This window comes from Melitaea cinxia, chromosome 22, assembly GCF_905220565.1.
Source record: "Melitaea cinxia chromosome 22, ilMelCinx1.1, whole genome shotgun sequence".
NCBI lineage: Eukaryota > Metazoa > Arthropoda > Insecta > Lepidoptera > Nymphalidae > Melitaea > Melitaea cinxia.
In genome coordinates, this window is record NC_059415.1 from 11,350,461 (window position 1) to 11,367,408 (window position 16,948).

Sequence of the window (16,948 nt, forward strand, 5' to 3'; positions counted from 1 at the left end):
AAACTATACAAGATTTTATTAGGTTCAAGAATTAATTAGTGTATGTTCTAGAAGTTTCAATTTCAGCCCATTTTAACCATAATGATTTTCTATTTACTTGAACACCTCAGAAATAATTATTATTTTTATTTTATGTAACTAGGTCGTCATACAAAGGTACGGCTCACCTGGTAGTAAGCGATTACCATATCTTATAGACACCTGCAACATTAGTAGCATCGAAAGCGTATTTCTGACCTTATCCCACCCCCAGGAACTCTGGTCACCTTTCTCACCGCCGGGAACACAATACTGCTTCGAAACAGTATTATGTAGCTGTGGTCTCCTGTGAGCATTAGCAGATAATATGTATGCCTACAACACTTGGCACGATCAATCAGACACGTTACGTCAGACATATTACGTTAGACCTTACACGTACAACAGACGTTACACAATGACTGATTGTGCATCTAAAAAATTCTTTGTCGTAATGTGAATTTCCTTGCTTTATTCCAAGAAAGAGATGAATCATAAATTATTCGCACGAAATTCAAGCTGAAGTTTCCGAATTCACATTACCATCACGTGAACATTTTTCCTGATGCAGTTTAAGGCAGATTTGAAATATTCCGAATATTCGAGGACACTCTGACGCTTTTAGTAATAAGGTTACAGACAATGTAACTGGACAAAGGCTCATCTATTCTTCTGTTAAAGAAAGGAATATAAAAAGGAAATATCAATTTGTAACATTTACCTATGATTGAGAAAAATACGTATATATGACTTTTATGTCAAAATATCTTCTAAATCATCATTATGTTCATCACGAAATACTTTGTGGTGGCCTTTATGGTCGTTGATTATGTTAGTTTGGTTTAAAAGCCCCACTTGAACTTGGTTAGTTTTAATATTGTCCTATTATTTTTCTTTATCCTTCTTTAGACACCAAAATGCAAACATAATCAGATCATGACAGAAAAAATATTTACAAAAGCGGTCATATCGCCGAAATAACGATTTCTTCCAGAAAACATTCACATCACATCAGCCTTTCGCAGTCCACTACTGGACACAGGCCGCCACAAGCTCACGCCATAAATGGCGTGAACTCATATGTTTTGCCCATAGTCACCACGCTGGGCAGGCGGGTTAGTGACCGCGGTGCTGGCTTTGTCGCACCGAAGACGCTGCTGTCCGTCTTCGGCATGTGTATTTCAAAGCCAAGAAACCCAGAAAACATTTATAGTACGCTCAAAAGGTACATTTTTAAAATTAACGCAATCAGACCAGTAACATGTAAATGTACAACCAGGAAACCATTTACCATCAATACAAATTTATTTAGTAACAAAAGGCAATACGTTCGAACTATAAAAGCCCTGTCTTCCAACCTAACATTGACTATAATGTAACATTGTTACTCCAATATCACGTGTCAAATAACTCTGAACCCGTGGGAGTAATCAGGATTTATTGACGCGATTACATGAAGCCGATGAGCCATCCCCTTTGATTTCTGTAGTAATAAAAACATATATGACACTAATATAATATCCTGATTTTGAGCAAAATTTATTCTTAGTAGACGTCATCTGTAACTATCTCTAATTCAAGCATTAGCAATTGTAGGCCTTGAACATATAATATTTTACTATTATAATTAAAAAAAGTTTAACAACCGTTCTGGTGTAGTGGTGAGAGTAGTCGTTTAAAACACCGACGGTTTACTGGTTCGATTCCCACTCGGATGGATATTATAACTGCACAAATATTTATTTTCGGTTTGGATGTCTGTGCTTGTGGGTCTCCCCACCGTGCCTCGGATAGCACGTTAACTTATCGGTCCCGGTTGTTATCATAAATACCTGATAGCGATTGTTATTCAAAGCAGGAAACATATCTGCCAACCCAATTTCAAGCTTGGAGCATAAAAAATGAAGGCTTCCATACAAATTTTTAAGAGCCCTTAGAGCCCTTTAATCCAGTCCTATCTAAAATCCGTTCTTAGCAGACGTTTACTAACTATAAACTACCTGCCTGCCAAATTTCAGCTTCATTAGTCCAGCGGTTTTTGACCTAATGATTACCCCTCCAGGAGCTCTGGTGGTGACCAGCTTTCTCACCACAGAGCACAATACTTCTTGAAAGTAGGCCAACTTTAAAAATTTAATAATAATAAACATTTGAATATCCAGAGTACTATAAAAACGGATAAGTGCAGTTTGATAAAACAACAATGTCACTTTGTAGTTTCGTTATTTTGTTGTTGCCGCTGTCGAACAAAAAAACCACAAAAACTATGTCACATTTGATATGTCATAATTGACATGATTGATTTAATTTGCTCGTTATCTATACAAATAAATGAAATTGGAGTGTCTGTTTGTAATATTAAAATAACCTCTTTTTTATTATGCATATGGATACACGGTACGTATACCAAAATAACATTTTTTAAAAAAATTTCTGTCTGTATGTCTGTTTGTTCTGACTAATATCTAAAACGTCTGGACCGATTTTGACGGGACTTTCACTGGCAGATAGTTGATGTAATAAGGAGTAACTTAGACTATTTTTATTTTAGAAATTTATTTATTTTATAACTCTGCAAACTGAACAATAACTTTTTGTTAAATTCCACGCGGACGAAGTCGCGAGCACAGATAGATTCATATATAATTATAATCTTAAATCAATTAAAACGATTTGATACGATTCAGCCTGTAACCCACAGCAGAGCAAAGGCCTCTTTACCCGTGTAGGAGAAGAAATTTCAATTATTATTTAGTAAAATAAATAATAATAATAATCAAGATCCAAAAATTATTGAATAAAATATTTGAATTAAAAATCACCCACACCAAAATTTAGGTAGAATTAGTTAGTTGAGATTTAATTTAATTAGACCATGTTTATTTTGTTATATTTTAGCAAAATAAAGAAAATATTTTTTTAATTTTCTGAAAGATATAAGATATTATTTAGTTTACAAGTCGATTAGAAACTGACAAAAAATTATGAACGGGGAAATTTTAACAAGTTTCAGTACTAATTAATACGGTTATTTTAAGACCACTCCTTCATGTAAATGGTTATGCTGAAAACGTCGACGTATTTAAACTTTTACTTAGTTATAAAACATTTCCTTAAACAAGCTACGCCTGAAGTTATTAACGTAAGCCAAGATGGCTAATGAAAGGATCTAGAACGGAAACTGCAGCAATGCGGTTGTATATATCTTTGGAATTTGCGCAGTTTTTCTACATTTTTCCAAGCCCCAAGAAAATATAGCGTTAATTGGCAATAAAGTTAATTCTAGGCTTTATATTTAAATAGTCTTTTTACTTAAAAGTCTTTATATACCTTTCTTTTCTATACATATTACTTATATGCTACGTAAAAAAGGAATCGAAAGTTGATAGCTTTCAAAAAAAGAATAACTGTATAAATATTTTATACTTTTGGATCTTATAACTCTAAAAGCGCGTACCATATTAACAAATTATTCCACTAGTGGAAAATCAATCATATAACTAACTATACATAAATACAAATATTTTATTGCGAACTAGGTATTTACTTTAAATCAGTCTATAATAATGAAATTTAATACTTTTTCAATATATATACAAATAAATAAAATGTCTGTTCTGTCTGTCTGTTCGTTCCGGCTAATCTCTGAAACGGCTGGACCGATTTTGACGAGACTTTCACTGGCAGATAGCGGGTGTAATAAGGAGTAATTAAGGCTACTTTTGTTTTAGAATTTTCTTTATTTTTTAACTTGGCGAACTGAAGAATAACTTTTTAGTTAGATTCCACGTGGACGAAAATGCGGGCACAGCTAGTCTGGTAATAAATTTACTTAAATTGTTTTTCATCTTCTAAATTATTTTACTGCATTTTCATTATTACAGTTTTCACGGAAAATTAAACATTGTAATAGGATATTCGTAGGTATTATGTTTCTAAGTGAAGATGGCTTAGAAGATGAATCACTTGGATTTAAATCTTAAGATCGAGGCTTAGTAGCGCCAACTTTATCTAAGACTTCATCTTTTGCTCAGTTGTGCAGGAAAACGCGATAAAGAATCCTCGTTGAGCGTCGTATAAGTTTTTGTCATGCATCTGCTAATGTGCGGTTGGGTAACTTGGTCGATAATGCTCTGATTACCGTGAATCGTATAAGAATATTTATAGTGGCTACATTAACAACCGCTCTGGTATAGTGGTGCATGCGCCATGTACGCGTCTAAACATCGACAGTTTACGGGTTCGATTCCCACTCGATATTTGTGCTTATACAAATATTTCTTTCCGGTTTGGGTATCTGTTCTTGTGGATCTCCTTACCTTGCCTCGGAGAGCACGTTAAGCTGTCGGTCCCGGTTGTTATTATAACACCCGATAGCGATTTACTTATAGAAGGGAACATATCCGCCAATATTCAGTGGAACAGCGTTATGGGTTAAGCTCTATTCTTTCTCCTGCGTGGAGAACGGGCTATGCCTAAACGTGAAATATTACAGGCCGAATCGTGACATTATATTTTGAGTAGACAAAAAAAAAACAATTTAAATTATGGAATAATAGAGATTTGAGCTCGGTGCTACTTTATAAAGTTTCGTAGCCAAGCAATTACCCACTCAAATTCGGTTGATTTACTTGTACAAATGTTCTAATAAAATTATATTCTCATTTAGGTTACGAAATAATTTTGGCGTCCGTTTTATTAGTTGCTAATTCCCAATGAAATAATATTTTAGTTACCTTATTTTTGTAGCGCTTTTCTTTTATATTTTTAAAATATATCTCTTTGATATCAGGTTGAAAGACGGTACCTGTCATTTATCACCGTTAGTAATTTAAATTCAACGTAATTTAGTGAAGTGACCAAGTTAATATTTTGTAAACGCCTTACTTATATACAGAGAGTTATTCGCCAGGTGTGACTTTTATTCAGAATGTTTTAACTTCTGTGCTTTTTTTCTAATTAACTAGTAAATAATTAGACTGATCATTTAGTATTTAATAACCACAAATCGTCTTAATCATTAAATTATACATGTCGTTACAGCGTGGAACCATAGTTAAACAAAGTAAAACAAAGGCGAGAAATGGAGAAATGGATCACTTTGGGACTTCTTCACTTACTCCATGACATTAGCTGTAATAAACACTCCAGATAAATCGATCTCTGGCATTAAATATATAATCTCTTATGAATTCTCAAAGCTAATATGAAATTTTTACGTTTTATATTTTAAACCTAATATATAAATAGCCTTAAGTGATTATCCACATACCTTCGCCAGTACCGATCACGGTGTGGACGAGGAGCACGACGATCCCCAAACACCGTTGCCCCTCCGACATCGCTGTCGTGGGTACTGTACCTGAAAATATAGCTAGAGTCAAAAACTAACTTTAATATATCCTTCATAACATTTTTAGTAGTATGCTTGAAAACCAAGATATTTCTTATATTTTTTTATATTTCGAAATGCGTAAATATATTAAGTAAAATATATTAAAGAAATATATAAAAAAAAATCATAAATAATTTTTATGTTTTTTATTTTATTCCAATGAAATTTGTTCTTATTACAACGTGCAAAACTGTACCTAAGTTACTATAAATAATCATCTTCGCGAGGGTTTTTTAACAGGAGTAAAACCAAAGATGTTACTTTAAGATTGTTTGTTTTATATTACTACTAGCTGTGCCCGTGACTTCGTCCGCATGGAAATTGATAAAATATTTATTGTTCAGTTCGCAGTTATAAGAAAAAATTAAAATAAAAGTAGCCTAAGCTACTCCTTATTACATCAGCTATCCGCCAATAAAAGTCCCGTCAGAATCGGTCCAGCCGTTTCAGAGATTAACCGGAACAAACAGACAGACAGACAAAAATTATAAACAATGTTATTTTGGTATATGTACCGTGTATATATGAATCGAATAAAAAACTATTACTTTAATATTACAAACAGACACTCCAATTTTTTTATTTGTATAGATAAGAAAGTATTTTACCTAATTTTATATATAATAATTCTATATTTCATTTTTATACAAAACAAATTATATTTAAATAAATTGGGTTAGGTTTTGTTAATATTATAAATAAATAAAAATGTTTAATACTCAGACAACAAAGAGGTCCATAATTGTTAGTAAAAATAAAATAAAAGATGAAAGCTTAATAACTAATGTTAGTACTTAATAACTAAAAGTGACCTTGTAATATCACACAAATGCCAGAGTAGTGGACAGTCCCCGCTATCGGCGATGACCCTTAAGACATAGTTGCGGCTGCCGCTCACTCGCCTTAAAAGTGAGCTAGCTTTTTTGCGCAGAATGGCCGGGAAACTGTCGACCCCTGCGTGCGCGAACATACTAGAGGCACTGCAGTACCGCGGCAGCCCCAACAATAGCGTTATTGTACTGTACACGCCAGGCGTTGTAAGACCTCTGAGTATAGCTGACCCATAGACTGCTCGTATAAAAAGAAGTGCAGTAAGCTTTAAAAAGCGTGATCTTAACTGGTGTTGAGCAACGAACAAATCTGCGGGCCAACATGTTCGCCCTGATCGACAACGCCCTGCGTTCTCGCTCAATATCAACATTATCCTTTAGGTCTTCTGTGACAATGTGACCTAGGTACTTGAATTGGTGTACTCTAACAAGACATGCCCCGTTTAACTTTATTAAGGGTATATTTTCCGGTAGTCTGTTGCCAGCCTTGAAGACTAGGTATTCACTTTTCTTGTTATTGTACACCAATCCATGCGTCTCAGCGTATGACTGGCAAAAAGCCAGCATCCTCCTAATTGCGCTGACAGATATTATAATGCATATTATAATGATATTATAATGCATTTATTTTAATCTTTTGTTTTTTTACTGTACAGTCTTTTATGCAAAACATAAATAAAAATGGTTCCAAAACTGAACCTTGTAGAATACCTTCATGATTATAAAGCTATTTTTATTTCGAAGTTTTTAAAGTTTTTAACTCAAATTGAAAGCAACACGATGAAGTGCTGTTGCTCCGATAGAGTTTAATAGTTAAACTTTACAAGAAAATGTTTTGGTACAATTTTTTAGTAGAAATACAAAAAGGAAAAAAATATTTATGAGGGGATATAGTTTTTTTTTTACTTAACACCATCTCACTATGTTCAGTTTGAACTTTTTATTACTAACTTTAGCTTGCAAGAACTTATTTCGCTCTTAGGAAATACTCCAAGAATATTCTTTGTTTTTAAATTGAGTTAAAAGTAGCCTACTATATAAATAGCATATTTTGGTGGAAGTGAAAAGAATATACATATGTCGAAACTTTCTTATAAATGTGAGTATGTGTGTTATAAACATATTATACAATGTTTATACCCGTGTGCGTGGTATGAGTGTGAGTGTGAGTGGATGTATGTATACATAAAAAAAGCTTAAAAAAAACAGTAAATGCACAGTAATGCTTAAAAAAACAGTAAACGCCCATAGTGCTTAGGTTATACCCAAAAAAAAATTACAACAAAAAAAACTTAAGACATTGTAACAGGAAAATGTTACTTTTCTAGGCAGTCACAGGACTGTCGATCTGTAGTCTTAAGTAATAATTGATGTTTAATAAAAGGCATGGGCATTTAAGAGCCTGCGGATGTTAAATTTTAATTAAACAAAATCGTATCGCTTCAGCCTGTAATATCCCACTGCTCTTTCCCCATTTAGGAGAAGAATCAGAGCTTAACCACCACGCTGCTCTAATGTGGTTTGTATCGTATCCTTAGTTTATACAATTATAACGATTGGTCGCCCGGTTGTCGAAATTCAGCCATAATTAATTTAAATTATAAGTTTGAACATTATTAAGGTTCTCTTGTCAAAGACTATACTTCTGTAATAATAAACAAAAGAGTTTATATGCGTGTGTGTGTCAAATACATGGTAGTGTGTGTCGTATTTTTTATTGATTTTATGTATTTTTATGCATAATTAAAAAAATATTATCATTCTGCACTCCTTCTCTATATAAACTATAAGTGTGCGAAATTTCATACTCCTCCGTCCGCGCAATTCTCGTAAAAAGGAGTATAAAGTTTTTGCTTCACGCATTATATGTTAGGGCTGTAACTGTATTTAATTGTTCGATTAGTGTATCACATTAATGCGTAATAAGCGAATATGAATAAATAAATTAAAAAAAAAAAAAATTCTTCCAACCTTCCACATCTAGGTCCAAGCGATCCAAGATTTTATAATTCAAAATACAAAATTATGATTAGTTGTACTGTGTTCCTGTTTACTAAGTTGACTCTTTTATATACACCTATTACCTTTATATGTATATTAAGGAATATATAAACAATTCTCTGGCAGTGAAATCGCTGTATTTCACGAGACTAAAAAGATTTTAAACCAATTTAAGTCTTGTTATATATATTAAAATTATTTAAAACGGTATATTTGCAATATTTTTTATATTTATTTTGCAGTGCTCGATATTTCGACATTATCTACGAACGACTTGTAGGCGAGATTGAATTTTGCGGGTATCTATTCACAAACATACCGTTTTAAATAATTTTAGTAATGAAAATAACCATGTTAGTTTAATATTATGTAATGTGTTACATAATTTTAAACTAACATGATTGAGCCTCTTGGTAATTTTAATTTCTTAAGCTCAGGATTTATGACAGTCTTAATAATCGCTTCACGCCCAACAGCTCTACTAGTATGCGTCTGATAAGTTCGGGGTCTGGAAACAAAAGCACAATACTCAAGCATAAATGTTCGAAAGTTTGTTGTGTGTTCAAAAATAGGTTAAGATATATTTTAAAACATCTACGATGACTTATGACGTAAAGTTATTGACGATTACATAAACGAAGTTAATATGTGATCAACTTAAAACGGGTAAAATAGCGCGGCTAGTCTAGTAAAGTCAGACAAAACCCAAATTCAACTCGAGGAAGTCACGTTGAACAAAACTTCAATTTGCATTGTTAATTGCGTTAGTTATTCGTATTTGACACACAAATGTAAATTTTACCCGTAGTTCAATAATATTTAAATGTCTGGAGGTCCGTAATATTATGTTTTGGAGGAATATTCCATATGTATATATTTATGGACATGTTTAATTTGATGTTAGCAAGATGTAGTCAATGTATTTGGTTTATAGTCTTTGTTAATGAAAAGTTATTTTACAAGAAAACCTATATTTCAACACAGATTTTAAGATAAGTGCGTCTATAACCGTCTCCTCCATGGAGAAAGAGTAAGTATTAAGTCAAAAAATCACTCAGGGATTTAACTTTACAAGTACACTCGCTACTGCCAGCAACTTCGTCCGGGTTGAATAGTTACTTACAAAAAAAAATCCCATCGCGATCTTAGCGTGATGATATATAGCCTATAGCCTATCTCAATAAATGGGCTATTTAACATTGAAATAATGTTTTAAATTGGACCAGTAGTTCCTGAGATTAGCGCGTTCAAACAAACTCTTCAGCTTTATAATATTAGTATAGATTAATAATACAGATTATAATTTTTTTTAATCGCTGCCGAAAAAGTTAAAATAATAGTAACCAAGCAGCATTTGTCACTTATCCACGATTGTATTTTTAACATTGTCGAAGCACTTAGAATAAAATAATAAAATAATAATAGAATAAAAGAATAAAGCAAAACAATCTAAAAGAATTACTGCCAGCATACTAAACTCCGTTCCAAGTTGATATAGTTTATATCCACTTCAAATATTATGTGTAAAATAGTTGTATATTAATGAAAATAATACTTGTAACTAAAATCATCCTGTGTGTTACCTTAATAAAAAGTATTTTCGAATTTTTAATTTACTTATGTCATGCCGAATAAGAAAAAATAAGTTCTATTTTAGGTTTAAATTTATTTTCTTTCAACGGTTTCATTTTTAGTCTTTCTTGGTCTTTTGACGTGACAACGTCTTATAAATTGGTTTGCCGGGTGACACTTCAAGAAACTGCGTTACGCTCCGCTCACGTTATGCGCTCACAATGAGAGCGAGTGAGAGGCACGCGGGCATGGTTAGCCCGCCTAAGAGCGAGAGAGACAGACATAAAAAGTGAATGAAATTCAGTGCGAGATTCATTGTATAAATTAATGTTTTAAATATAATTCTTTGTATAAATAAATGTTTTAAATTGTTACTATTATTTCATCCTTCTTCCTACTATACGAATGAATATTTACATTAAAATTATTTTACCACTCAAAGTCGTTGTCACGTAAAACTTTCGCCCGTATACCGACTTTACAGGCAACCAATTTTTTTAATGAAAAAAGTTACGTAAATATTGTCTAGAACATTCTTTTGAATAAAATGCGTCGCATTTAAATATATAAAATGTAAGAAGAATTTTACTAATTTAATTGAGACATGTGCGTATTGAAAGATTGTCTTGTTTTTCAGATGCTCCATTGGTTTTGATTTGATTATTTTTTTAATATAATCGTTATTTATAGTTTCATGGCTTTTGATATTTTACATTTTTGGTTCTCTCCTATTAGCAATGTGTTATTCTCATTGTATATAGTTGCTGTAAAATATTTCTTTTCGTCTTTGTTTCAGCAAGCACAAATAGATAGCCCTTTGAATTTTTTTAAAACGAAACATTAACGAAACTCTTTGACCTAGAACATTTAAACCGCAAAATTGTTTTCAGTCGGTTTTTAGGTTTCCTATTTTTCGTGTCACTATTGTTCCCGTTTTAAAAACAACAATGCAATTTCTGTTCGGTTGTGGCTCGTAGTGTTGTGTGTTTTAGTTCCGTGTGTTTGACTTCGTTGCTCAAGATTGTGTTCCGTTTGCAAAGTTCTCTGTTTCGGGTAACGTATTTATTGTGTTACGTTTAATTTTTAGTTAGCGTTTTCACAAGTTCACTCGGTCCCAGAACTTTCATTGGGTTTTTAATCATATTGCTTTTATTGTTGTGAAAGTTTAATTATAATTTTTTTTTAATCCAAAACCCAACCAAATAATGCAATTATTTGACTTTTAATTTTGTTTTGTTAATGTGTATCTTTTTAAAATTTGCACAGTGAAATGCGTTGTTCGTATTACATATGTTAAGATGTGTATATGTCTTATTTGGTGATTGCATATTTTATGAATGTGTTGAAGCGAGTTGTGCATCGTTTTGTGCTGATTCAAGGTTTTAACATTTAGTAGTAGAACTATGATAAACGTGAATAATAATAATAATTAGATAAATTACATTAAACTTAAAAATACCTTAAGTATATACATACATATATATATATATATATATATATATATATATGTATATATATATATATATATACATAATATAATAACTAAAAAATATTATTAAAAGGAGTCCCTTTCTCTAGGAAGCAAGGTTCCGAAGATACTGGCAACGTTCCCCCTTTGAATAGCTAGACTAACGTGAATTATCTATTGTTTTTATTTGTTGCTAAGTAACGGAACGATATCTAAGATTCAAGATTTAAAAAAAAATAACAATATTTATCAGTGTTGAATGGAGGTTCTATTTGTAGAAATAAGAAGTTATAATTTTATAGGGAGTCCTTATATAAAAATATAGTTAAATTTTTCGCTTTGTACCTAAATAAGATATATAAATATATTAAGTCGTATCACTTGTGGCCATAGGCTTACATTTAAATAAGGCGAGTCCTATTTAAGATGCAGCTTGATACATTAAGCTATAAAAGCGCAGTAGAACTTCAAGCTTCGAGCTGAACGTCAAGGTATCACGAATCATACAGCAAGTAAAAATAAAGAATAATAAAATGTAAATAAACTAAAGCGAAAGTTAAATATTCAAATTCAACGATAAATATGCTTGATCGGAAATCTTACGAAGATTTAACGAATAAATGCACCCGTCATATCAGCGAGCACCAATAATAAATATGGCCCGCCGTTCGCAGTGCAGTTATAAAATTTATAGCGCACTATATTCGGCTCTGGGATATTTTTGGTATTCCGAGATCATATACTGTAATAATACTCCGAAATAGTCCACGCTTTTACTATATTCGAAAATATAAAATTGTTTACAATAATGACAGGGTTATAACTTTACGATATTGTGATGGTTTTAATATTATTATAAAAGATGATTTTAATGCTTTTTAAACGTTTTGTTATTTAAAGGTGGTTTTGCCTCATATTCTTAAAGGATTATTGCCGTTTATTATGATTTCGTATAAAAGATGTTTTTGTTATATTTCAAAACACTTTGTTGGTAAGGTGTTCACTTCATGGTGTATTGTTGTTTTCGTGTTTGTGATCATATCGGATGTATTGTGGCGTATTGAAATTAATGGAGTTTTTATTTATGAAGTCAGTTGTTATTCTAAAGGTTTTAGATGTTTCAAATGTGCTTATTACCGCTAATGCACCGTAATAGACCCGTGGATACAATAAGTTTCAACTCCTGTTGATGATGAAGTTTTAAAACTTTTTCTTAACATTGGAAGTCCTCTACTCAGTAATTGATCATGAATGAATGAATAACTGAGAGGAGTGATATTTAGCTATGATCTTCTGTAAGGTCGAGGTTACCCACTTGCGCTGCTCTAGACTTTGAAAGAGATATCACCCGCTGTGCCCTACCTCAGTTAAAGGTGTAGGGGTAGTTTTAAAACGTAAATATAAGTCTGTGATATTTTTATATTAAACAGAACATTTTAATGGTTGAGATTGAGTTCAGAGCTCTATTAAAAGTTCAAGCCGAAATAGTACAAACTTTTCCCTATCTTGGTCTGAAAAAGGATAATCATAAAGGAAGCCAGTCTTTGAATAGTTACTTAAATATTATTTCGTAGTTCGTCTATCATAGTTTACGAGTGGTTTGTTAGTCCTTCTTATATTGTTAATTGGATTGTTAATCATCGTGTTAGGGATTTTCTTTAGACAAATTAACTATAGTTAAATTTCATTGAAACTTTAGACCGTTTATTTTCCATGCTAAGATGGCTGTATCCTTTCTTTCTATAAAAATTATATCCTTTTTTCACAATTATCGAGAAATTTCGCCGAGGCTCTTTATCGTACATGTACATGTACCTGATAGCGATCGTTACTCATAGTAATATATCCACCAACCCGCAGTAGAGAAGCGTGGTGGATTAAGCTCTGATCCTTCTCCTACATGAAGAAAAGAGGATATTACAGGCTGAAATGATCCAATATTTTTTTCAGATGAATTAAAGATGAGTTAAGGCGCTTAAAAATGTTGATTTTTAACGCCTTAACATCGAATGATCTATCGTGGTCAAGAAACAAAAAATCTAGCTCTAGTTTATTGACTTGGAAATTGCTTCATGCCCAATCAAATTTTATAGCGCTGTTGCCATCAAACGACTCTTATTCATAAAATCGAGCGCCGTTATAAGTCGAGTGACTGTCATCGTAAAATTGAAAATTTCTTACATTTTACAACGATATGAAAAAGTGAACTTGTTGACGTCAAATTCAAAATGCTTTTTAAAACTTTTCCGTATTTTTTCAAACTTATAGCAAGCTATACGTTTGACTAGCTCGTGGGCGCATTTTGTAGTGGCCCTGCTTTCTGTTCCGCGGGTTGCGGGTTCGATTCCCGCCTGAGTCTGGGTGTAATATTTGTATTTGTATTATTTCTATCCAAAAAAATATATAGTTATAACAGTCGTCTGCTACCTATATCACAAACATTAAGTTGCTTACTTGAGGAACAGACGACCGTGTGTGTATTGTGTAGATATTTATTATTTATTAAGTTGCTCACCATAGGAGCAGACGACCGTGTGTGTATGTTATATGATGATGATTACATATTACTTAAAACAACCACAAAAGTATTCTTGGTTGTTTTTGAGTACATTTGATAAACTGATTTAGTTTAAATTGTCATGCAAGCAGATTTTATGTGATTTAGATTTTATTTGTCTATTTAGTTGTTAGTACGCTTTCTGACAACAGTGGAATTTATCAAAGAACTCTTTACTTCCACATTAAGAACAATCCAATTACTAAAAAACGTCTCAACTAGTATATGTGATAGCTTGTTATTGGATGTTTTTTTTAATTCTGTATTAGTATTAGTTATAATAAGCTGTAAGCTATCTTAATAAAATAAAATAAAATTGTATAATATTTTCTCTGCGGGTAATAAAACATAATACAGTTTCGTAAAGGTAATAATTGTGTTTGCTCGCAAAGAAAAAAAACCCACTTCAATTATATCGACAAGTAATACAACGTAAGTAGGCGAAAAAAAAATTAACAAACGCACTAGTCGTCACTACGATTTTCAAGGATTTCTCTCGATTTCTCTGAAATTCCATCATCAGATCCTGGTTTCCTTATTATGATACTACACTAAACTTGGGATATCCTTCCAACAATTTTTTTTTTATTTTTTATGTCACTATGTCGGCAAACAAGCGTACGGCTCACCTGATGGTAAGCGATTACCGTAGCTTATAGACACCTGCAACACCAGAGGCATCGCAAGCGCGTTGCCGACCCAATCCCCAACCCCCCCCAGGATTATCACAATTGGTACATAAATGACGAAATTATCGCCAAACATACATAAAATATATCTATATATAGCTATATACGGTCAAATTGAGTGACCTCCTCCTTTTTTGAAGTCGGTTAAAAATTAAAATCAATTCAGCTTAGAATCTGACATTAAACAAAATTTAAGTAATTAAGGAGTTATTAAAATTATATTATAAAGTCGGCATAGAATTTCAAACTCGAACAGGATATTGAAATTCGCTAATGGACTTCAAAAGACTGTTACGAATACAAATTCAAATAATGATCGTAATTGGTGAAAACAATGCTACGATTTTTATTTACTAAAGATGTTTTATTTATCGGTATTTACGTTATTACGGAAAATGATCGGTATTTAATGATCGAGATTTTTTGATTTTTGGACGATAATTGTCTTTGCTTGGAAACGAAAAAAAAAACGACTTCAATTACATCGACTAATACAAATTAGGTAGACGGATAGATTGTTAAGTAAATACGCTTTATTAGAGGTTACTTATAAGTACTCGTCAGATGGTAAAAATGGTTTAAATCAGGGGTGTCAATCTCAATTTTGCTGAGGGCCATATATAAAATTTAAAATATGTATGCGGGCCAGATTCCAATAAAAAAATCCGTAGAGGAATCGAGTGAAGTCATGATTCTTCTGTCTGTGACACATGTGGCCAGATTAAGACCCACGGGCCGTATCTTTGACATCCCTGGTTTAAATGATACACCCAGTAAAAACTTATGAAGTATAATTTGACGTAGATGGTCGAAAAAATAGTCAAGTAAATACGCATTATTAGACATAACTCAAAAAATACTTCTCAAATCTTGATCAAATTTAAATGGGGCTACATGATAAGCACCACTTCGGTTGAAAAAAAACAAGCGTCGAAATCACAACACATAAAAGTGCAGTCGAACCGCTAACCTTCTCCTTTTTTGAAATCGGTTGGAAATAATAAAAATGGTAATTTATACTTGCATTATAATGCTAAAGAGTTTGTTTGGTAGATCGTACTGATTTCAGCTTCGAATTAAAAAAATAGTTTTGACTCATTTATCGAATAAGGCTGTATCGGCATCGGCATCTATAGGCGGCATCATGATACTATCAAAAAAAAAAAAAATAAGCATCAATGAAAAATATTATCCATTTCAATTAAATATATACATTATCTTTACTGATGTAAATAAACTGTTCCATCTCGGTTTCGTGTTTGTGCAATCAAGTTGTTTAATATCATTTATTGAATCTATAGAACTAAACCAATTCAATGATATCCCACAGTTGACAATCATTTTCTTCTTTCGAAAAAAATATAGAAGTATTGAAGCATAATTCGCTAACTCAACTTGGAACGCAGCGGCTATTAAATATGACTCTAGATCACTTGCCAAAACGTGAACATTTCAATCATTACAGCCTATACAGTCCACTGCTGGACATAGGCCTCCACAAGTTTACGCCAAAAATAACGTGAACTCATGTGTTTGCCCATAGTAGGGTTGGTGACCGAAAACGTGAACATTTAATGACAATATTTTCAAAAATATGTAGTGTAAGTGGTTTGGTGTGGGTTTTGTAAAAATAATCTGACAACTTAAATACTAATAATTAAATAGAAAAAAAAGTGTTTGTGACAACTGGAGTTTACTCCTTCAGATCGATTGTCTAAAAATGCTTACTAGCTAAGAAAAAGATTAGTACCATATGGAATGGTAAATAAACAAATTAAATAACGCCATCTATCGATCGATCGATGACGTTATTAGAAAACATCGTCGTCTATCGGTAGTTTATATTTCCGATAGATGGCGTTGCGAGAAACGTAGCGAGGTCATTCGTTCAATAGATTTTACTCCTCATGTTTTTTCATACCGGAGGCCTTATATGAAAATCGATTGTTAAAGAGTAAACTCCAAACAAATTACCCTTCAAGTAGGGATTTTACAATTTAATGCGTTTCAGATCAGTACTATATAGAAAGTCAAAAAAAAATAAGAAGATAGGATTAAAAATGAGACTATCCGCGAGAGAACGAAAGTAACCGACACAGCCCACAAAATTAGCAAGTTGAAGTGGCAGTGGCCTGGGCATCTGTGTCGCAGAACCGATGGCTGTTGGAGCAGACGGGTCCTGGAGTGGAGACCGCGTCTTGGCAAACGCAGTGTGGGACGTCCTCCGGCCCGTTGGACCGACGATCTACGTGAGATTGCCGGTGTAGGCTGGATGAGGATTGCGGAAAACCGGGATGTCTGGCGCGAACTTGGGGAGACCTATGTCCAGCAGTGGACTGCAATAATAGGCTGAACTAAGCTGAAACTGACTATAGAAAGTGCGAAATATAAATCTACATAAGCATGTGGTCGAGCGTA

The 16,948-nt window shown here is 32.8% G+C and overlaps 1 protein-coding gene and 1 long non-coding RNA gene across 2 annotated transcripts in view; one reads left to right on the top strand and one right to left on the bottom strand.

Annotated features, from left to right (window-relative positions):
- LOC123664663 overlaps positions 1-5,360 on the bottom strand; it is a 109,771-nt gene extending 104,411 nt beyond the window's left edge. Inside the window, exon 1 of the mRNA XM_045599180.1 lies at positions 5,291-5,360. Within this exon, the coding sequence (XP_045455136.1) occupies positions 5,291-5,360 (70 nt within the window). The remainder of the gene's footprint in view (positions 1-5,290) is intronic.
- On the top strand, positions 11-14,152 carry LOC123664664. The gene is made up of 3 exons (XR_006744859.1): positions 11-22; positions 2,236-2,239; positions 14,064-14,152. It is a non-coding gene; the product is annotated as an uncharacterized LOC123664664 (long non-coding RNA).
- The last annotated feature ends 2,796 nt before the right edge of the window (positions 14,153-16,948 follow it).